This window comes from Mus caroli, unplaced genomic scaffold (genome assembly GCF_978045245.1).
Source record: "Mus caroli unplaced genomic scaffold, Mus_caroli_1 scaffold_19, whole genome shotgun sequence".
Lineage (NCBI taxonomy): Eukaryota > Metazoa > Chordata > Mammalia > Rodentia > Muridae > Mus > Mus caroli.
In genome coordinates, this window is record NW_028227274.1 from 20,887,501 (window position 1) to 20,911,171 (window position 23,671).

Below are 23,671 nucleotides of genomic sequence, written 5' to 3' on the forward strand. Positions count from 1 at the left end.
TATGAGTTTCCATATGAAGTTGAAGGTTTCTCTTCAATTGTGAAGAATTTTGTTGGAATTTTGATGGGGATTTTATTGAGTCTATAGATTGCTTTGGATGGGATGGCCATTTTCCCAATATGAATCCTCCTAGTCCATGAAAATGGGAGATCTTTCCATCTCCTGGAATCTTCTTCAATTTCTTTCTTTAGTATCCTAAAGTTTTTATTATGCTTTAGTCTATCACACCCTTGATTAGAGTTATCCCAAGATATTTTTGAAGTGATTGTGAAAGGTACTGTTTCCATGATTCCTTTCTTAGTGTTTGCCATTTGTATATAAGAAGGCTACTGATTTTGTGTATTAATTTTAAATACTACTACTTTGCTGAAAGTGTTTATCAGCTATAGAAGTTTCCTGCTGGACTTTCTAGGGTCTTAAATGTAAAACCCATATCATCTGCAAATGAGGATATTGTTCTCCTTTCTTTCCTATTTTCATCCTCTTGGTCCTTTTCAAATTTCCTATTGCCCGAGCTAAGACTTCAAGTAATATATTAAATAGGAATGGAGCAAGTGGACACCTCTATCTTGTTTCAGATCTTAATGGAAATGTTTTCAGTGTCTCTCTGTTTAGGTTGATATTGTCTGTGGCCTCACTCTTTATTGCCTTTGTAATGCTCAAGTATGAACCTTGTTCTCCTAATCTCTCCAGGAAATTTACCACAAAGAGGTGCTGGATTTTGTGAAAGGCCTTTCTGCACCTAATAAGATGAGATGATTTTCATCTTCCAGTTTGTATATGTGGTGGATCACATCTATCTATTTATGTATGTTGAATCATTGCTGCATCTCTAGGATGAAGTCTACTTGATCATAGTAGATAATCTTTTTGATGAGTTTTTGAATTATGCTTCCAAGTATTTTATTGAGAAAGTCTGTATATGTGTTTCTAAGAAATATTGATCTATTTCTTGAGACAAGTTCTCTCACTAGATCTTAGAGCTCATTGATTTAGATCTGTCTGGCTCTGCTTCTTTGGTGGCGCCATTACAAATATATGCCACCATTCCCAGCTTTGATGTAGGTGTTGGGGATCCAAACTTAGGTCCTCATACACTCATGGCACGTACTTCACAAAGCCATCGCTCCAGCCCCAGCTCCTGTGGTTTGACCTCTTAAAATACTAGCTGTCTTTATAAAGCAAATATATCACACTCAAACAATTGGTTTGTGTTTAGAAAATGATAGTAGTTGAAAAGGATGTGTTCTCAAAGGTTGTCTCTTGGGGGGGGGGGGGAGGTCCTGCTCTTTTCTGCAGGGAAATGAAGGGGGAGTGGATCTGGAAAGGGGGCTGGGAAGAGTGGAGGGAGGGGAAACTGTGGTTGGGATGTGTTGTATGAGAGAAGAATCTATTTTCAATAATAAAATAAAATATCAAATTAATAAACAAAAGTTGAACTTGAAAAAAGTCCACAGAGTTAACCTAACTTAAGTTTTAAAAAATTCTCTTAGGAAATAAAATATGAAGCTTCTGAAGTCTGTTTGAATAAATTATAGAGACTGGAATCATGCATAAAATTATTTCACGAAACCCAAAGACAAAAGGCAGACTCTGTTATGTGAAGCCATCACTACCTAGGGTGTCTTTCTCTGGCTACCAACCAGTATTTTGAGCCAGTGACATGTACAACAAATAAACTAGAAGATCCCGATGTCTCTTGAAAAGCAAAGTGCCACATAGACAGTTTATCAGCAATGCATGGTGAATTATATTCACAACCTTTTCTAAAGTGTGTCTGCATAATGCATGCAGCCGTGTATCTTACAATTTCTACAGAGCAGAAAATGTCAACATTATTTATTAGGAGTATCCTAAATAACATCATTTTTTTTTTCTGTTATCATGAAACAGGGAAGGCCATGGTAAAATCTCAGTATTTGCTGTCAAAATGGCTTTGGCTACATTGTGCGGAGGAAAGATCATGGACAAGTTAAGATGTAAGTTATCCCCTGCCCCCATTCTGCACATGTGCCTCACATCCTCTCTCACCCTTGCCATGTCCCTGTCTTCTTCTGTCTCCCCTCATTCTGTGAGAGCTGTTTCAAATGGAGTCTTCTTTGGCCTTTAAATTTTATAGTAAAACTATTTCCACATTATATAAATGTTAATGAATTATCATTATTTATAACTTCCTGAGTACCTCCAACTAGAATCTTTCTGATATTGAAGTATTCCGTTTCCACTGATTTAAAATAATGTTGGTATTGGGACTTCACCTAGTCGTTTACCCTAAATATGATGAGTTTGGCATGGAATGCTGTGTTAGAAAGGGTGTGACTAGGGGCACCAACTATCCATGTTGTGAGCCCAGGCACACCTTTGATGCTAAGTTGCACTATGGACATGATTTTATTTCTTTGTTCCCTAGTTTCATTTTGTAGCTCTGTGAGATTTTATTAAGCCCGGAGGCTGCCTCCCAGCTCTGTTAGCTGTGGAGTACCTTCCTCCCTTTCTTCCTGTTAGATTCCAGATAGTCAAAAAGGAAAAGGTAAAAGAAGGGAAAGCCTTTGCTCCTTCGGAAGCTAGCCTGACGTACTGCAGGAATGCTTTCTCCCTGGATAACCAGATTAGGGAAAAGATGACAAAGCTGAGGTGACATCAACTTCCTTCACTTCCATAATTTTCTTTTATGAAATGACCAGTGCATCCAGAAGTCAGAGAAGCCCGCTCAGATCCTGGACCCCCGTTAGCTTCTCGTTAGTTATCCAAGGAGATAGAGAAATTGAAAATCTCCTTTGTTTGACTGGTAAATAATAAATCAGAAGTTGCCAGTGGCTTTCTCTTTGCTCGTTAAATGGCTTCAGAATTATCTAGGGGGCATTTTCTTCAAGGTTAGGCTAAGAGAAGAAATTTTAACAGAAAGAACTGAGCCAGACGTAAAAACCCAGCAGAACCTGACTACTGCCATCAGGTCACAATTGGCCATTTATGCTGAGGACATCAGAGAAACGTTTCAAGAACTAAAATATTCAAAAGTATCTTCTAATGTTTATTCAATATCGTATGCACGGACAAATGTGTGTAAGAGTCCTATATTAGAGTAAGTTTGAGCCAAATTGATGAAAGGCAGTTTTCTAAATGTCAGGACCCTCTGAGCCTTTTGTAAGGCAAGCAAACCCATGTCCTGGAAGACCCAGGCTCTTCTGCTCAGCTCTCCTGGGATTCAGATGTTGTCATCTTTTGGGGACAGCCATCTTGGCAACTCTCTGGCCTGGCCAGTTTCATAGCCCATCCCAGGCCAGTTGCTAAAGCATCTACTGGTACACAAAAAAATATGGCAAACATATTCGTTTTCACATCCTGGGCTGGGAAGAGTCACTTATTCCTTTTAAGCAGGATCAGAGTTGAAAGGAAGGCTAGCAAGATAGCAGTGGCAGTCGCACACAGGCCTGAAGACTTAAGGATAGTCCTGGGATTGCACAAAGTGGAGAAAGAGAATCAGCTCCTAGGAATTGTCCTCTGATCTCTACACACATGTAAGAACATTATCATACATAATACACATACATGCACGCTCATTTTTGAAATATGCGTCAAATCCCTGGTTGCTAGGCAAGCAATTAACAACATGAATACAGTTTAAAAGCTCAAGCCACTTTAAGTTGTTTGTTTGTTTGGGTTTTTGTTTGTTTGTTTGGTTGGTTTTCATTTTTGTTTGTTTGTTTTGGTTCACTAACTCCTTCTCCTGCAACCCCTGAGATCAGAGAAAGCAGTGTAACAGCTACAGAGCTTTCTCCTCACCTGGCCATCGTCCTCCCAAAAGCCGGGTGAGCAAAGCAGGCTGCACGCTACTGGCACAGTCAGTCTTCTTCAATACAGAGAAGGATGCTTCCACAGCAGAAATGCCTTTGGAGACCCAAGCTTCTCGTGTCACAAATTTTAATGAAAAGTGCATGGTGTGACCACCAGTCATCGCATTCCTATCTCAACAGCATTGGATCTCAATTACCATCTTACGTCCCTAGTTCTCCGGCTGAAGAGTCTCTCTTAGATTGATAATCCCAGGAAGAGAGTTTGAATGGCTTCCAAGTAATTATGTTGAAGGCAGTTTGATTTTGACTACAGTTGGAAGCAATTTGATTTGAAAAATCCCTGCAAAATATTAGTACAAAGTGAATATCCTTCCTCATCAATATTTCTAGTTTGAATAATAGTTATTGACTGAATGAGGCAATGCAGTCACATACAGTCATGACTATCTCTTGGTAAATGGTATTGAGGGATTTTTAATGAAGTTTTTCTTTGCTGGCTCTTGACTTAGTGGTAAAGCAGACAAATCATGATTTCTTGTGCTACTTTTGTGATAAGAAAAAGTAAAAGGGCCGGGCGATGGTGGCGCACACCTTTAATCCCAGCACTCAGGAGGCAGAGGCAGGCAGATTTCTGAGTTCGAGGCTAGCCTGGCCTACACAGTGAGTTCTAGGACAGCCAGGGCTACACAGAGAAACCCTGTCTCGAAAAACCAAAAAAAGAAAAAAGAAAGAAAGAAAGAAAAAGTAAAAGGAAGTATAGAAAGTTTTTCCAGATTTGGAGTTTTGTTTTCACTTCTATAAAATTGTCTAATGTATTTAAGCCAATATCACAGCCATGCTAGTTTATCAATATTTCTATTTTTGTGCATGAGGAGAAAAGATATTTAGTTTGTTCCAACTTGTCCCTGTTTAGTGGTGAGAACAGAGCAAGAATAATTGGCTGAATTTTTAAAAGCAAAGAGGAAAAATAACAGAACAATAAAGCAATTTTTATTAAATGATTATCAATGCAATAAAGGGGGCACTAACTCCATTTCAAATCATACTCTCTGCTACTTAGGGACACCAGCAACCAAATGCACGGTGTTCACCATGCTGCTCCTAGTGGGACTATTGGTGCAGCCTATGGAGAAAAGGGCGCTTTCTGTGAGGGTATGGCAGACCTCCTTAAACATAAAGTGACCTAGTACCCTCCTTTCCTGTTTAATCCTTCTCAGCTTCTAATTAACTGCTTTAATGGGTTGGAACAGTTGTTTGTCTCTTGAACAGTCCTATTAGTTGGTTCTTCTTAAATATGTCCAGTGTACCTTCATACAAGCACATGTGCATGTACACATACACCCATCTATGTGTGCAAGTGTACTTAGGTGCACGTATGATGGAAACCAGAATACAACCTTATGAAGGAATTTTTTTCTATCTTGTTTGAGACAGAATTTCTCGTTAGCTTGGAGCTCACTAATTAAACTAGACTGGCTGGTGAGTGAGTTCTGAGGGTCCTTGCACTTCTGCCTTCCTAGTGCTAAAATTATAAGCATGTTCCACTACTCCCAGCATGTGTACATAATTCTATGGCACAAATTAAGGTCTCATGATTAAAAGCCAAACACTGTACCAACTCAGCCAACTCTCCAACAAAAATATACAGATCTTAAAGAAATTCTAAGTCCAAGGCCATAAGCCTGGGATGTCATATTTTGTCTATAGTCTCTAAGTGTTTTGTTTGTTCTTATTGGGTTTAGGGGGCTTGTTTGTTTGCTTGCTTGCTTGTTTGCTTAGTTCAGAAGGCCCACACTATAGCAAACATCTTGCATTAGTCAAATTTCTCTCTCTGATTGTGTTGAGCTGCCTTCACACACTGCCTCCAGGCTCCCTTTAAATCCTTCATTATGTCCCTTGACATCATCCAGACACAATCTGAATCACATAGCAGAAGTCTGAAGACTTTTTTATATCTGGTGTCACCATCTGCTATGCCCTGGTACCCTGACCCCACTCCCAGGCTCCTCGAAGATCCTTGAGAACATTGGGCTTGCACTGACTGCCCTTTGCCCTGACCCTGTTCCCTCAAGCTCCCGATTCCCTCCTCTGTGCTGACTGCCCAGTGGCCTTTACACTTCGCCTTGACGAGCTTCTCCCTCTGCATCCACCCTGCTCTTCCCATATTCACACCATAGTGTTACAATCTGTGCTGTTCTATGTGGCATCCTTCTGGCTTTTCTCAGTCCACCAAGTCTCCCAGAGGGCAGGAACCACATCCTGGTGTATTACTGATTAGGGCAATGTTACACAATTAGTGTGTGCCAGGTTGATTGCCACTAAATGAACCAATGAAGGTAAAGTCATGTCCTGGTGCTGTAAGAAACACAAAGGGGCTTAGAATATGATTTGGAGCCACAAGACAAACTCCCACAGGGGATTTCATATGAGTGAATAATGCCAGGAACAGAAAGTATACAGTATGCAATTAATCAATTAATCATGAAAATATAAATGTATATACTGTGTCCCACATGTGAAGTGTTATTCTGAATGCTTTATATCTATTAACTGATTGAATCCTTGGAATAATATTTTATTACACACACACACACACACACACACACACACACACACACACACATATATATAATAAGCTTATCATCTAAAGCCAAAAACTAAAGTACAATCATGAATTATTTTCATATCAATTTCAGAGTTCCTTAATACTATTTTGACAACCCAAGTAAGCCACTTCCTGATAATCTCTGTGGTCCATACTTCCTTTGGCTCTCACTTAGACAGCCTTCCTCGATACAAATAAAGTTCACCTTAGTGTCAAGTGTGTGGGATGTCACTGTGAGTACCCCTGGATTTGTTCAGGAAGAGCAGTCTGCTACATTGAGGACAGCAGAACAGGACAGGATCCTGTCCGTAGCAGTGAGAGCAAGGGGTGGCTTATTCATCCGTTCATTCAATCAACTTGGGCGATTATACATCTTCACTGTTGTAGAGATGTTACCGTAAACATGAAAGCAGAGATATTTCATCAACAAACTAGTTTCATTTAGATATATATTGGATATGCAACTAAAGTTATATCTAAATAAAACTAGTTTATTGGTATTCCTGAGGGGTTACTATCCCCTTAGGGACTGTATTCCTTTCTCCCAGTCTTCCATAAGAGTCCCCAAGCTCAATTCACTGTTTCACTGTGGGTGTCTGCACTCGTGGGAGTCATTTGATGGGTGGAACCTCTCAAAGGACAGCCATGCAAGACTCCTGTCTGCAAGCATAACAGAGTGTCAGGGATTGGTGCTTGTCTATGGGATGAGTGTCAAATTGAGCTAGTTATTGGTTGGCCATTCCCTCAGTCTCTGCTCCACCCCAGTAATAGAATTGCTGAACCATGTAGTGATTTTATTTTATTTTTCAAACTGTGTTACTTACTTCCACAGTGGCTGCAATTTTTGTTTCCACAACTGCTTACAACTATTCCCCTTAAGTCCTCTCTCACGGTTGTTCTCCTTGTACTTTTTGTCATTCTTGCTGGAGAATCTACCTAACTGTGGCTTCCATTTACACTCATTAGCATTTCTGCAGACTTCTAACCAATTGTATGCCCTCCTTCAGGGAATGTCTACTTGGCTTCTCTGCCTATTTTCAGTCAGGTTGTTTTCTTACTATTTAGTTATTTGAGTTGCTTATATATTTTGGATGTTAACCTCAGAATTTCTACAATATCACTATTAATATCAATTGTGAAGCATCATTTTATCTGGAGGATTTAAAATGAAGAGTCAGGTCACATCCTTAAAACACAATCCAGTAAAAGCTTGAAATATGTATAATGTGTAATTAGAATATAAGTGGGGTGTCCTCAGGTTACATTTTGACCTTGAGAAATGGAACTCAATATGAACAGAGGTAGCACATTGAACTTACTAAACTTTGTCCTGCAGCTTCACTGGCTGAGTGGCATCTACTTAACATTAGACAAACTAATGGCAAATCCTCCCATTCTGGTAATTCCCGGGGAATTATGAGGCACCTTGGGAATTGAGTTGTTAAGTGTTCATTAAGCTCACACCATGGCAAGACGGAGCTTTCAGGCTCAGTGAAGCCAGCAGCACTCTGGGAAATCATCTGAAATCCCAATCTTACCTCATAGATCAGGCAGGCTTTTCTCTACCACACAGAGATAAGTCTCAGGCCTCCCACCCTGTCAGACAGTGTGATTTCCAAAGATTTTCTGCCTCTGTGGGAACTTACCCAAGTGTTGGCATTTTTCTATTGTACTATTAATTTTCAAGTATATTGAGTCAACCCCCAAAATTTTGGTAATGGTTAAGTTTTTAATCATATAAATGATATGTGTACCTCCCCCAATTCTATAGTGATGATTTCATTGTTTCCTAAGAGGCCGACATTTTTGTCTTCCCTTCTGGTTGCCATGATAAAATGTCCTGACAGATACAACTTAAGGCAGAAAGAGTTTATTTTCATTCATAGTTCCTAAGGGGTTCAGCTGTCATGGTGGAGAATGCATGTTGGCAGGAACAGAACAGGAGCCTGGTACATCACATCTGCAGTCCAGTGGAAAAGAAAGAATAGGAAGTGAAGCCAGGCAACCCTTAAGTCTGCCCACACTGACCAACTTCATCAAGCAAGGCCTCACTTGCTGAGGGTTCCACAACTTTCCCAAACAGCACCCCCTGATGGTAGATGTGGACCAGGTTTCAAACCTGTGAGCCTATGGGGGAACACTTCACATTCCAACTGCAGCAGTATCCATTACATCTACAAAACTTACCTATGTAAGCTTATAACTAACCTCAAGAAAACATATGATGTTCTCTGTCTTATGAAAATATGTTAGCATTACCCAAATTACAAATCACCTTCAAACAGGTACCACACATATAGCAAGATCCTGTTTTGAAACAAGAATAAAACACTGGATATCATGCTGAGACCATTTCCACAGAAAAAAAATTAGCTTTCATGTTATGTTTCCATAAATAATATACTTCTTTATTCTTTGTAACAGAGATCCTGAGATAAAAACCTTAGAATATATATGGTAAACATCTTCAGCCTTTCTTTCCACCAGATATTTTCTCAATGATCTCTGACTCCAGTGGAGTGATGGTATATGGAAGATATGACCAATTCCTTCGGGAAGTTCTCAAACTACCCACAGCAGTTTTTGAAGGTCCTTCATTTGGTTACACAGAACAGTCAGCCAGATCCTGTTTCTCCCAACAGGTAACTGTCTAAAGAAAACCTTTCAACCACTGTTATTCTCTTTCTGTGTGTGACTTCCAGGCTCAGAAGCCCAAATTCTTCTTCATGGCAGCAGCCTAGGGTATGCCTTTCCAGCCTTTGATGAGTGGCCTGTGATCCAGCAACTGAAAAAATACCTAAACAGTAATAACACAGAGGACTCACTGGCCAAGAGCCAGATTTCAGGCTTATTATTTCTACTGTATAATTTAGTCTTTGCAGCAACATATACCCTTGATATCTTTGTCATTGATATGTCTATATTATCATAAGGACTAAATTGTCACTCAGCCTCCAAATAAGGTATGCCAGGCCCCACACTAAGGTTAGCCAATGTCCATCCAAGGAAAGGAGTCCCCTCACATGCCTCATTACTGTCTGTGTGGTCCAATACATGATGAACACTGCTGCCTAAATATTTCACAATGGGACATAGTGATGCTTTAGACTTTGTTGCTAGGGAAGAAGTAGTTTACAGCATCAACATCTTAGATCTCTATGGAAAGACTATATGTTCATTCCCCCAATACAATCAGTGGTAGTTTCTAAATCCATGCACGTAACATCCATTTACAATTGTGTAAAGTTTAAACTAATTAAGTGTGACCTTCCAAATGGTTCATGCAATTCAAACATTAAACAAAGTGGAAAACCACACTGCTCATCCAGCCAGTGACATCATCAGTCTACATTTCCTGGGCCACTGGCAAAGTTGAAAGTGCATCAGGTGTCCCTCCTATCATGTATCTGTAGAAATGTAGCTATCCTCTTTATGAGTATAGATGTAACTGACTGAACTAGATGCTAACCCAGCTCCTGTGCCATCCAGACTAGGAAAGTATGAAGGCTTCCCAATCCCAGCCCCAACCTTAGGAGGGCTCAGGTGCTCCTGTGCATCCCTGCTCCCCTGCCCTGAGCCAGTACATTCTCTTGGCAGTGGTGTCACTTGTCTTGGCTTATCTCCTAGCTGTATTTTGGTACCCATTGTCCATTGTCTCTCCATCCCTTTTCCTCCTCTTCCTCTTCCTCTTCCCGGTCTCTAGGGAATTACTGTTTACTCCCAGAAATGAGTATTTTTTTAGCTTCTACATGTGAAAACATGTAGTATATGTCTTTCTATACCTTGCCTTCAAACTTAAAAAGACTTATATGTTCAAAAACAATTAAATATGATATTCCTATGCTAAAAACTTCTTCCAAAATATCCTAAAGATTGTCCCATGACATTATTATTTATTTATTCTTGATGATAAGAAATTTAAACACATTCCAATTGTAGCAACATCTTGGAAATATTAGGAATGATTGTAAACTAGGCAATATGATTGTTTAACCAAAGTAGATAAATACAATTATCTGAAATTTTAAAAAGAGACACATGTAAATACAAGTCTACTTTATTTTTGCTTTAATGTCTTTATAACCACATTTTAAAAGGCTAAGACTTGGGGGTCAGGGAGGTGGTATACCGGAGAGATGGTTCAGGGGTTAAAAGCATTGGCTGCTCTGACAAAGGACCTGTGTTCGATTCCAAGCACCTATTCGAAGGTTCCCAACTCTCTATAACACTTGTCCCAGGGGATCTCACTCCTGGTCTTCATGGGCCCCCATGTGGTACACAGACATAAAATGCAAACAAAGCCCTCATGCACCCATACACATAATATAAATAAATAAATAAATAAATAAATAAATAAATAAATAGGGCTGGTTACAAATATATTTGAAATATTTTATTGGGGAAAAGTCCATACAATGTAGAGTAATAGCTTTGAAGGAATTTTTTTTCTAAACATATAAATTTTGATATCTTATGAAAATACTATCTCCTTACTAATACTTTATGATATATATATATATATATATATATATATATATATATATTAACAGCAACATACATATAAACTCAATAGAAATCTTAAACTAGTTAAGGTTATGAGGAAAGACTAAACCTATAAATCCCTATTAATAAGAAAATCAATATGTCCAGAATCAGTTATTAGTGAGGTTTATCATAAGGTTTACCCTAAGATATGGCCCTTAAAAACACTATATCTCTTTGGGACTTGTTCTAAACTATTAAGGTTCTGCCCACTTTGGTATGCTGGTTCAAAGTTTCAAATAAAATAATTTCAACATTTAACCACACTATTTCTGCTGTTCCTGAATTTCAACAGAGCCAATCATATTAACCACTAAATATTCAGTGTCTAAGCAACTGAGGAAACGCTGCAGGGAAATCATTCACAAAAGCAGCCGAACCCTCAGGGAACTACACAGGCCATGGTAGGAGGCACCGCAGAGTTAGAGCCTGTGGAAATTTTAGCTCTTCCGGCTTCCGGGTTTTCGCACTTCCCCTTATTTCTGAGAGCAACTGATTGGCTGACTCAGAGATGACTGAGACTCTTCTGATTGGCTACCCTCTCAGGTCCAGTGGAGATGACCTGGTCTCCTGTAATTTTGGCACAGGGAGCATTGATGTTTCCAGTTCTAAACTATGTTTAGATGTTTCAGTTCTAAGCAACACCCTTGGGCACAGTCTGCTTCTCCCTACATGAGGAGTTAACTGAACGACTTGTTTCTTTGTTATCAAATGACAGCATGTGAGTTCGGATCCTTCTCTGACCTATCCTTTTGTGGTTTTTCTTTTTCTGGTGCAGAAAAAGGTCACCTTAAATGGCTTCTTGGACACGCTCATGTCAGACCCTCCTCCACAGTGCCTGGTATGGCTGCCTCTTCTGCACCGACTGGCAAATGTAGAAAATGGTGAGTAGTTACTGCTGAGCCAAACCACCGTTTAAATTGCTCAAATTCAACCATAAAACCTACAGTTATGAAGTCCATGAGAGTTTTAGGGAAGGTTGTTTAGTGGATCATTTAACAAAACTACCTCCTGACCCATCAAACCTTATATGCTACAAAATTAGAATGAGGAATGCTAAAAAAAAATGATGGTGACGGTGATGGTGGTGGTGGTGATGATGATGGTGGTGATGATGATGATGGTGGTGGTGATGATAAATAAATTGTAACTTCAATTATAAGCTTCTTGTATTCAATAGAAAAATCCCACATACAGGACACTTTCAGGACTTGTTTTAGAGAATGTCCCATGTTAATATCTATGACATGAACCATGTTTTCCCCCAAAGCAATCACCCAGAAATAGGTGTAAGCAATAAATGATAGCAACTGGCTCACTTGAAGGCACTGTTCAGTGTTGTATCTCTTGAGTAAATCTATGTTAATGACAAGAGTAATGTAAATTTCACTGCATGTTTCTTTTCAAATATAGCAAAGGTCTCCAATGATGTTTACCATTGACATAACTAGATTTAAATATAAAATGCAATCTAGGACATGGTTTAAAGAAATCTACACACCGAACAGACTAGAGCCTCTATTTAATGTTTGTAGTTTTATTGTCAAACTGTAAAATTTCTCCAGTTTGAATAGAAAATAGTGTATCCCATGTCTGTGTGTTGCTTTAATATACGTTGGGGATAAAAACTGATTCATTTTAAATTCTCACTTGGAATTTTTAACATCTGACTCTATTGTCTCTCAATTTTTCCAAATTTGTTTTGAACAAAATATAGAGAATAAATTTCCTAATTCCTTTGCAATGACTAAGAATCACATACATGCAGGAGCCAGGAGCCAGTAAGTACCTGCTGTGAGGCAGGATGGATTGGTTCAGAGTTCTGGTGGGCATTCCAGAAGGAGCCGTGTACCAATCAGAACACTGTGAAGGAGCCATGTACCAATGAGAAGGCTGTGAAGGAGCCGTGTGCTAATCAGCAGTCTGTGAAGGAGTCATGTGCCAATCAGAACACTGTACAGGAGTCATGTGTCAATCAGAAGGCTGTGATTTCAGCTCTGACTCAGTGCTTCCTGTTACAGAAGATCTGTTTCTTAGGCGCCTGCCCAGTGTGGTTATCCAGACTTACCTCGTACCCCCAGCTTTCCCAGCAGCCAGAAGAGGGTTTTGGGTGTCCATAAACAGCAGCCCACTCAAGAACACATTATGTTCTTTTCTCCCATTTTACTTTTTACCATCATTTATTCCCATATGTATTACTTTTCTTGCCCAGTTAGTGAGATAACAACAGCACAAGAAGTTGTTGTTAGGACCCAAATATAGCTGTCTCTTGTGAGACGATGCCGGGGCCTAGCAAACACAGGAGTGGATGTTCACAGTCAGCTATTGGATGTATCACAGGGCTCCCAATGGAGAAGCTAGAGAAAGTACCCAAGGAGCTAAAGGGATCTGCAACCCTATTGTTGGAACAACATGATGTACTAACCAGAACCCTGGAGCTCTTGTCTCTAGCTGCATATGTATCGAAAGATGGCCTAGTCGGCCATCAATGGAAAGAGAGGCCCATTGGACTTGCAAACTTTATATGCCCCAATATAGGGGAATGCCAGGGCCAAAAGAATGGGAATGGGTGGGTAGGGAAGTGGGGGCGCTATGGGGGACTTTTGGGATAGTATTGGAAATGTAATTGAGGAAAATATGTAATAAAAATATTAAAAAAGCCGGGCGTGGTGGCGCACGCCTTTAATCCCAGCACTCGGGAGGCAGAGGCAGGCGGATTTCTGAGTTCGAGGCCAGCCTGGTCTACAAAGTGAGTGCCAGGACAGCCAGGGCTACACAGAGAAACCCTGTCTCAAAAAAAAACAAACAAAAAAAAAAAAAAAAAAAAAAAGAAGTTGTTGTTGTTGTTGTTGTTGCTGCTGCTGCGGTTTTAGTATCTTTAGCTCATGGCATGAAGACAATTTGGATTTGGTTATATGTTAGCTTCAAATTTCAAAGAGTTTACCTGGCCATCTTGGCACATCACACTTCCTAGCATAACAAGTGAAGTGTCTCTCAAACCTTCTAAGTCAGAACCATGTTCAAATAATTTGTTCTTCTTTTGGGGTCTTATCCTTCTGCCCCAAAAATGTGTGCAGGTGTGTGTGTGTGTGTATGTGTGTGTGTGATAAAGTAAGTAGCACTCATTAAATAAGTCTACTCTATTTTTTAAGGGACTCAATTTTCTCATCTAGCCTTCCTATTCCCCCATTTCATTTCTTTTTTTTTTTTAAGATTTATTTACTTTATGTAGATAAGAACACTGTAGCTGTCTTCAGACACACCAGAAGAGGTCATGGGATCCTATTACAGATGGTTGTGAGCGACCATGTGGTTGCTGGGAATTGAACTCGGGACCTCTAGAAGAACAGTCAACGCTCTTTACCACTGAGTCATTTCTCTAGTCCTTATTTTTTTTTCTTATTCCCATTTTCTACTTCATTAACATCTGACCCTGCCTACTGGGTACTTAGCTGTATCCATCCACTGAGCTTCTGGGCTTCTGTGTCTTCATGACCTCTGCTGGGCTCCTGGAGATGATATGGGGGAAAGACTCGTCAGTTTGGAGAATTTACATTCTTTTGACATAAGAAACAGGGGTCAACAGATCATTACAGTGTGTTGCCAGAGGACATTTATTCCTCATCCCATTTTATACCTACTCCCCTCTTCACCCCCAGGAAGAAACAAAACGCTTCTCTCAGTCAAAATAGATCATGGTCTGAAATCAGCAGAGCACAGAGCTGAAAAATGGAATTCTATAAAAGCTGTGGTTTTCTTTAGTCTAGTTCACAATTCTCGTTTTCTTTTTCCCCCCTCATTTACATCCTCCCTAGTCTTCCATCCAGTTGAGTGTTCCTACTGTCACAGTGAGAGCATGATGGGATTTCGATACCGATGCCAACAGTGTCACAACTACCAGCTTTGCCAGGACTGCTTCTGGAGGGGCCATGCAGGAGGTTCTCATAGCAACCAGCACCAAATGAAGGAGTATACATCGTGGGTAAGTGAAGGCCAGGCAGTGTTTGGAGGTGGGTGTGAGAGTGTTATCCAGGATGGAGAAGAATTTCAGGGTGGTGTAGGTGTCTCTGTTGACCAAAGCAAAAGCTAACTCATGGGAAGAACTCCCAGGTCTCCAGTCATCATTGAGGGAAGTCAGGACAGGAACTCCAGTAGGAACCAAGAGGCAGGAACTGAAGCAGAGGCCATGGAAGAACCTTGCTCTTAAGGTTTGGCTTGCTCTCGTGGCCTGCTCAACCTGTTCTTTTATAGCACCCAGGACCAGGATGGCATGCTCCACAGGGGACTGGACCCTCCCACATCAATCACCAATCAAGGAAAGGCCTGCAGACTTATCAATAGGATGATCTGATGGGGCATTTTCTCAGTTGTGCTTCCCTCTTCCCAGATGACCCTGACTTGTGTCAAGTTGACAAAAAAAAGGCAGACAATGAGGGCAACCTTAACTTCTACTCCAATGTCCCCCCCACCCTTGCCTGCCATTCTTTATCCTCCTGAGGCCTCTTACTGTTTGTATCTGAGTTTAGCGTGACTTCCTGAGACTTAAAATACTGGAAGAACCACACTTTGATTCTTCTCAGGATATAATAGGCAGGTCAGAGCTGACCTAACAGAGAGGCAGGCAGTCCTGCATCCAGCTTACTTTACTGTAAAGACCACATTTTGCTATGTTTCACTTCACTTTGGTTTTATGTATATTGTTTTTAAAAATACTCTACATTTTTTCTAAGATTCCTAATTTTTTTCTAGTGCATGACTAGACAGGATTATGACAATTATGCTCAACCACACCTGTTCAGTTTCAGATTTTTTTTAGGGAGTGGCAAGGGGAATTTGTAGTTTTAAAACCATCTTTTCATAGTGTGAGTAGTTGACTTGGCAAAGTGACCTGCGTGCGCTCATGTGACAGTAGCCCATGGGGCTTGCTCTGCTGAGGAGTCACTTACTGTTTGTATGGCTCACCGTTTTATCATCTACCTCAATTAAATGCCAAGTTCACATCCCATGCTGTCTCCTACAGTTATTGCTTAGAGCCTGGATTAGCTGCTGTTGGCTGTCCCATCTTCCAGGACAACTGAAGTACTTAAATTGGTTCAATCACAAGAATGCAAAGTTGTATAAGTTACATAGAGGCTTTGTGTAAAGAGTAACTTGATAATTTTTTTTAGAAAGATTTATTTATTTCACTTATATGAGTATACTGTAGCTGTCTTCAGACACACCAGAAGAGGGCATCAGATCCCATTACAGATGGTTGTGAGCCACCATGTGGTTGCTGGGAATTAAACTCAGGACCTCTGGAAGAGCAGTCAGTACTCTTAACCTCTGAGCCATCTTTCCAGCCCAATAAATATTTTTACATACACAAATGCTGTGTGACTTCCTGAGGAGACATGCACAAACATCTATCTACCCAATTTGGTTGCCTCCTGCCTTCCTTCTCTCAAATGGATTCTCAGCTCATTCCTCTTATCCCTTGAGATTATTCCAGAAAGTTCTAGTGGGCCCCTAAACCTCAATACATTTCCCCACACAATGAGTGCTTCCACTCAGCATAGCATTTGCAGGGACTCTGCAGCAAGGGAGGGGTACCCTGGTGGCTTTTTCCAGCATGCAGTCACAGCCTCTCACAAACATCCTGAGTTGGAAGGTAGGTGCTCAAAACAGAGTTATCAATAAATGAAATGGATCAAGAAATGTGCAAATAAATATGCAGCTATTAGTAAACAATTTAAAGTTATCTGTTAAAGTATATAATCAAGGTTGTTATTCTCTTTCTAGAAATCACCTGCTAAGAAGCTAACGAATGCATTAAGCAAGTCCCTGAGCTGTGCTTCAAGCCGTGAACCTTTGCACCCCATGTTCCCAGACCAGCCTGAAAAGCCACTCAACTTGGCTCACATCGTGTAAGTATCTCTGGCACAGACTACGATGTGATGTCCTTCACTTACACATGTCTGGAGCCTTCCTACCAAGACAATTTCACATACTTTGTCAGGGACCAAGTTTTATTTACTCTTTTACATTTTTTGTAGTTAGCATATAAAGAAATGAGGTTCATTGTAAATCTCACATTTATATCATAACTGTTTGTTCATATCCAACCGCCTTGACCTTCCTCTATACCTCTTTCCCTTCTTGCTGGTCCCCTTCACCCCAAATAACTCCCCTTCTAGTTTCATCCCATACACACATGTGCACACAGAGGCAGGGGAACACGCACTCTCGTAATCTCTAAGTATAAAAGCAAGATAGTGCTGACATAGGCCAAACACCCACAAAACCAATATGTAAGCCACTCTGTAGAATGTGGCTGACTTACTTTTTAACTTCTTTGTTTTTCAAACCATGCTCTTATAAGTAAACCAGAAGTACATCAGCAGGGGAGTATCCCAGGGGCACAACTGCTTATAGTGATACCACACAGGAGTTGTTAGCTAAAGTCTACGCTTGCCCTTGGCATCACCAAAGAGGCACAACATCCAAGTTGCCCAGGATAAAGTACAAGGTCAAACAAGTGTCCTGTGTGAATTCTGCTGAGACTCACTTTCCACTCACTACTGCAGTAGAGCAGAGTAAGGAGGGTGCTGCCACAGAAGGGTGAGTGACAGGAGTCCCCTCAAACGTTCCCAGCCCAGGGTCTAGTACAGTCAGCACTCGGGACTCTGTGTGTGTGTGTGTGTGTGTGTGTGTGTGTGTGTGTGTGTGTGTGTGTGTGTCTGTGTCTGTGTGTCTGTGTCTGTGTGTCTGTGTATATACGTATATGTGTATTGATATGTATGTGTATATGCATGTGTGTATTAGTGTGTATATGTATGTGTATGTATGTGTACATATGTGTATGTCTTTACATGTATGTTTACATATATTAGTGTGTATGTGTATGTATTTACGTCTGTGTGCATATGTGTGTACATGTATGTGTATATGTGTGGGCTTGTGTGTATTAGTGTATATGTGTATGTATATGTATGTATGTAAATGTGTGTATGTGTACATGTGTGAGTTTGTGTGTATTCATGTGTGTATTTGTGTGTATGTATGTGTATGTGTGTATATGTGTGTATGTGTATACATGTGTCTGTATATTATTTTATAAAATATATGACATTTAGTAGCAGGTTCTTTCATCACAAGTCTTTTATCAAGCACTATACAGTGAAAGTAAGAGAATGAACACTTTAATAAATAGTGACACTATTGCCTCCCTGCACACTTAATGCTCTCAATGTGTTATTTCCGAATGTGGCTTAAAACAGAAAACTCCAAGGCTGGAGAGGTGACACAGCAGTTAAGAGCACTGACTGCCTTAAGAGGACCAAGTTTCGCTCCAGTACATACCCAGCAGCTCACAACTATCCGTAGATAACTCAACTCCAGGGGACACACAATTACCACTTCAGGCTAACCCGGGCACCAAGAATACATGTGGACACTTACATACATGTAGGCAAACACCCATGCCTACAAAATAAAAATTATTAATAAAATATCTTTTTAAATAGCAGAAAGAGGACTATGGCCATAGAACAAAAACATAAGGAGCATGGATGATTTTTGTTGTTACATTTTATTCTCTGGAAAAGACCATACTGAAGAAATTTAAAGATTATTTCATTAACTGGGGTACAAACCTCATCTTTTCAGTGTTTGGACATGTGTTTACATACAATTGCCAGTATATAAATATCCCAGTGCACCACCAATGCACATAATAAGCTCACAGGCAGAGGCAGGTAGGAGGCAGCAAGTATGGATTAGGAGTGTTACTAGCTTTTTTGTGAGTGCACTGAGTGTCCTAGAGGTTGAAGAATTGAGAATTACAGCAAAAATGCAAAATAAAGCATTCATTAATTTTTTTAGTTTGAAAAGTATATTAATTTATAAATTACTATCAAATTTTCAAAGTTACTATTTAGGAAAAAAATCACAGAAAGTGAATATTTATGAGAAGCTAATTGCACGTACTTGTGTGATGTGGAACATGTCTGTGTTAGCAAGCCCGAGTGTTTAGAATGTAATACTGTCCTCTTCAGGGCACATCTTGCCATGCTTGTGTTAAAACCTGGTGTTACTTTCCTAAAAGATGTATCCAGTCATGAGCAAAGAAAAGTCATTATAAGGTCTGCAAGTATAAAGTGAGGCAAAAACGCGTGACTTATGCTTAGGCATACATAGCAAATTAATTAGAAAATATTTTCATTAGGGCTATTTAAAGGTCCAACTATGCTATGGAAAATGGCAAAAAAAATATGAGGGTGATATGGCTGTGTAACTAACTAAACATTTCTCAAGAAGCTTTAGAGTAAAGAGACTGAATCAATGGAGCATTTAAACAGCCAGGTGGGGTGGCACACAGGAGGCAGAGGCTGGTAGATCTCTATGAGTTCGAGGCCAGCCTGGACCATGTAGCAAGTTCCAGGCTAGCCGGGGTTACATACTGAGACCCTGTCTCAAGAAAGAACAACAAATTAGGTTGTGGTACTGCTAACTCAAGTACAGGCACAATCATACTTGCATATAGAAATGAAACATGAAAGAGAAATGCTCTTGCCTTCAAGAGCCAGGGGACTTTATGTATGTGTAGAGAAATGACACTGTCAGTCATGAGTTAGCTCTTAAGTGGAGATGAGCAGGCAGTGGCATTTTGGTATTTCAGCCTGTGTGCTTAACTACCCTGTACTTGTAAATGTTGTCGTGATTAACAGTATCTCTTCTGTTCCACTTCCTTGCTGCCAAAAGTGATACTTGGTAAGTGATGAACACCCCCACACATACTTACATAAATTAACAATCCCAATGGTAAGTAGTTATGAGACTGAAAATGGGTGGACCACATAAGGCTACTTGGTCGCTAATCCTGCCTTCAGCTTAACCTTTGTACCTATGAGGAGAAAGTCAATGATAGGTTTTTATAAATTCTCTGCTAAGATTCATACAGGAAAAAAAAATCTTTGCATGTTGCCTCTGAGAACCATTGTTCATGTGGGGCTGTTTCATTTTATTAACACTTTACCATCTCCCATGTGGTACTAAGGAAGGTGATAGAGGGAGGCAGAAACTTTACTTACTCTCAAATCTTCCATTTTTTGCTCCAAGTTCAATGCATTGATTGGTACCCCTTAATCAGAAACAATTTGCTAAGAAGCTCCAATTTTAGTTTTGTGGTGACCAGTTTCAGTAAAGAAAATCGGCCAGGCTAGTTGAAAGGCATTCTCAATCCATTTGCCTTCCATCTCCTAGATATAAAACAAAAATGGGAAAGGTTCTTTTTTTTTTCTTTTGTCAAAGTAAAGCAAGAAATGTGGGGCCAATTTTAACTTTTTGCAAAGCTGCAGTGAACATCATTCACCCTGACTGCTGTTTTAAATCTAATGAGCCCTCCTAATTATAGAGGACATTAAATGCAATGATCGTCCCTCCTGTAAAATTAAGTTATTCACATTAAAGCACTCTTATGTTGTTCCCTTGTTACAAAGATGCGTCCTAGGTGAGTAATCCAAAACTCTGAGATTGTTTGCTGAACCCTGGTGGATATATCCAGAGTAAGTGACATATTGAATATGATGTATGACTTCATACAAGAAGCAATGTGCCACACAAACTCTTAGAATGTAGTATGGCTCCAGATACCAAGAAGGAGTTTCAGTGAATTTTCACAGCCAGTGCTGATTTTCAAATCTTCAGTATATCACATCAGACAGGATGAGCAAGTCTACTCTTTGCTGTTAAAGGCAAAAATCCAAAACTAATTTGGGTTAATGTATGCATTTACATTAGCTAACTGCAAATCAACTCTTTAGACTACTGCAACTAATGTCTCATCTCCAAAATATTCTATACTGTCAATTTAGAATATATACATGTAAATGTAGAATTATAGTAAAACTAAAATTTCCTCTTGAAGCTTGAAATGCAACTCTGTCAGGAGAGTGCTTGCCTAGCATGCACAAAGCCAAGATGGATTCTCAGCACCACATGTGATCCCAGCATGCAGGAGCTGAACGTGGGAGAATCAGAAATGTAAGGTCATTCTCTGTAGTATAGTGAGTTTGAGGCTAGCCTGGGCTACACAAGAGCCCATCTCAAGAGAGAGAGAGAGAGAGAGAGAGAGAGAGAGAGAGAGAGAGAAATTTCCTCTCTCTATGAATGGCGCCCCATTATATCCTTTACCTTTTGTGTTGTAAATTATTATTTAACATCTTACATTATCCTTTAAAAGCACAAAAATGTCTAGGGGATGAGATAGGGATTTTCTGGGCTCTATGGTTTTATCTGATCTGGGACATACATGATAAAGACAATAATAAGACGAAATGGAGATAAAACAGAGGAAGACAGATCCAATGCATGTGGTGTATAGGGCCATGGGTAGTTCCGAGGTACACTGGTCACTATTTTTCCTCGCTCCTGTTATTATAATGAAGTTTATAAGTTGATATCCCATAACCCATATCAGCCAAAGATCAGAAAAGGGACTCCTGGTACACTGTTCCATTGCCTCTGCATGCAGACAGAGGACAAATAAGACCAGATGTGACTTTATTTTGGCGTGTGTCCTTTTTGATTGGCATATTAAAGAGGGCCATCATCATGAGGAACACACAGAATTTTCAGAATCCTTGGTCTGCTCAGAAATATGAATCGATAGCCATTAAGGCTCAAGGGTCATGGAAAATACTCCCCGGCCGCACACTATCTTCCTCGTGCTAACTAAACCTCTGTTCTCGAGGAACTGTCACTTTGTACCATTAGAACAACTCAGTTGGCATGTAGAACCTTTCCCGAGGATGTTGGACTGCAGACAAGTCTGACTCTCATCCTTTTCCTCCACAGAGGGTGGGACGTGTTCGTCTGGAACTTTGCCTTAACCTTCTATGCACACTGTGTTTCCTTTCAGGCCTCCGAGACCTGTAACCAGCATGAACGACACACTCTTCTCCCACTCTGTTCCCTCCTCAGGAAGTCCTTTCATCACCAGGAGGTGAGTCTCCCAGTCCTGTCACTAAATACGATTTCCCTTTCTGAATAAGCTTGATCCTCTAGAGAGAGGAAAAAAAAAAAAAAACCCCTGCTGTAAGCCATGTGTGGAGTATCATCATCGTTATTGAAAACAAATTTGTAAATGACCAATGATGTTCTCAGCTTTCCTCACATGGACATATGTAGAGAGCTGGGTAGGCCTTTGAAGTTTATGTAACTTCGGGAAGTCTGCATTATATCCTCTTCTCCAGTAAGAATGTGGGGTATGTTTTAATTTTACTACTTACATATATGTTTTCTGTTTTACAAAACACATTATGTTTCTGGCCCTTGGAATGGCCTGGGGAAGCATGGCATTGGAATTTCATGATGCGATGGCATATTGTCAAAAAGTCTAAAATGGCATTATTTAAGTCTCAGATATATGTGACTATTCTTCTGAGTTATCTCCAGAGTTCCTAGGGCCAGAGCTAAAGACCAAACCCAGGATAGTTTCCATATAAGTAGTTGGATGTTTCAAATATGTGGTTATGTGTCCCATCTTTTTGCACAAAACCCACCGCCATGTACTCAAGGAACAGGAGAGCCATGTACTCCTTGGAACATTAGTGTTAGGAACACACAAGGCTCGAGAGGTGCTTTGGTTCATTTCATGAAATACCATAAATCAATACCCGTGAATTATTTTGTGCATACCTGGAAAGTCTCACAAGAAAGCAAGAAGGTTGGGAAAACAGCCAAGTGATTGAGCATTAGACCCCAACTGTCCTGCAGCACAATCCTCCATTCCTTGAGAAGATAAGTAGGTACCAACTTCCCTGCACAATGTTCTGGAACATTCTAAAGAGGATTTAAGTGAGAAGGACTTACCAAGCCTTTAATTTTTTTCCCCTTGCATCTCTGAATATGCCCATCAGCTGGAGGCTGAGATGAAAAGTTTCCCCATAATTAAAATAAGCAGAACAAAGAGAATGTGTTTCTCCACAGTGTTTGCAATATATAAGTGAAATGTGTCATAACGATGAGACATTTATACCACAGAACATGCATGGAAAAATAATGAGATTTAGGCATTCCATAACGTCTCGTGACCATCCATTTCATAACCATCAACACATAAAGCCATATTTCCTAAAGGAAATCATATAGTCAATAGGAGACACAGACCTATGCATCTATCTAGTGAAGACTTGATGCACTGCTTAGAAAGATGCTGTGCACTCTAGGAAGCTCTACGTTCTACAAACTCCACATAGAGCCAGACCCCATCCTTACTGAAGGTCATTTTATATCATTTCAGCTCGGACGGCGCCCATGGTGGATGCGTCTAGATGGATAACATGACTTCCTGTTCCCTAAAATATTTCTAAACCCCTTGAGCTTTTCTGCTTCCTCTATTAACCAAGAGATCAGTTGCTTCCCTTTCTTCCCATTTTCAGTCCTCTTGTCTTGTTCCCTGTGAACCACAGATTTCTATAAATCTTGTGGTTCTTATCACTGTCAAGACTGGGCTTTACTTTCTGTTTTTAGGGCGCTGCTCAATAAAGCTGTGTGTACTGAACATCTACCCTCTCTGAGTGGGCCTCACTCTGTCCATGGGAGGTTTCATCGACTACACCCCTTGGGTCACCTAAGCAGTTAAGAGCATCTAGCCCCACAGCTAAGCATAAACCCAGAAACTGTACAAAAAGCTTAACATTGGGGCACTGTGAGTAGCCCCCACTCTGAGTCTTTAAAGATAGCAGCC

General features: G+C 40.2%; 1 protein-coding gene across 9 annotated transcripts in view; it reads left to right on the forward strand.

The window, feature by feature from the left end:
• Window positions 1–23,671, forward strand: part of Dtna (dystrobrevin alpha) — a 255,229-nt gene that overhangs the window by 175,827 nt on the left and 55,731 nt on the right. For 8 of the 9 annotated variants that reach the window (XM_085833641.1, XM_029471847.2, XM_085833644.1 and 5 more), the window contains 6 exons: window positions 1,894–1,979; window positions 8,887–9,041; window positions 11,720–11,825; window positions 14,757–14,923; window positions 16,723–16,847; window positions 21,842–21,925. In XM_085833641.1, the coding sequence (XP_085689767.1) occupies window positions 1,894–1,979; window positions 8,887–9,041; window positions 11,720–11,825; window positions 14,757–14,923; window positions 16,723–16,847; window positions 21,842–21,925 (723 nt within the window). Of the gene's footprint in view, window positions 1–1,893; window positions 1,980–8,886; window positions 9,042–11,719; window positions 11,826–14,756; window positions 14,924–16,722; window positions 16,848–21,841; window positions 21,926–23,224; window positions 23,474–23,671 lie in introns of those variants that run through there. The other variant, XM_029471851.2, reaches the window with a different exon arrangement.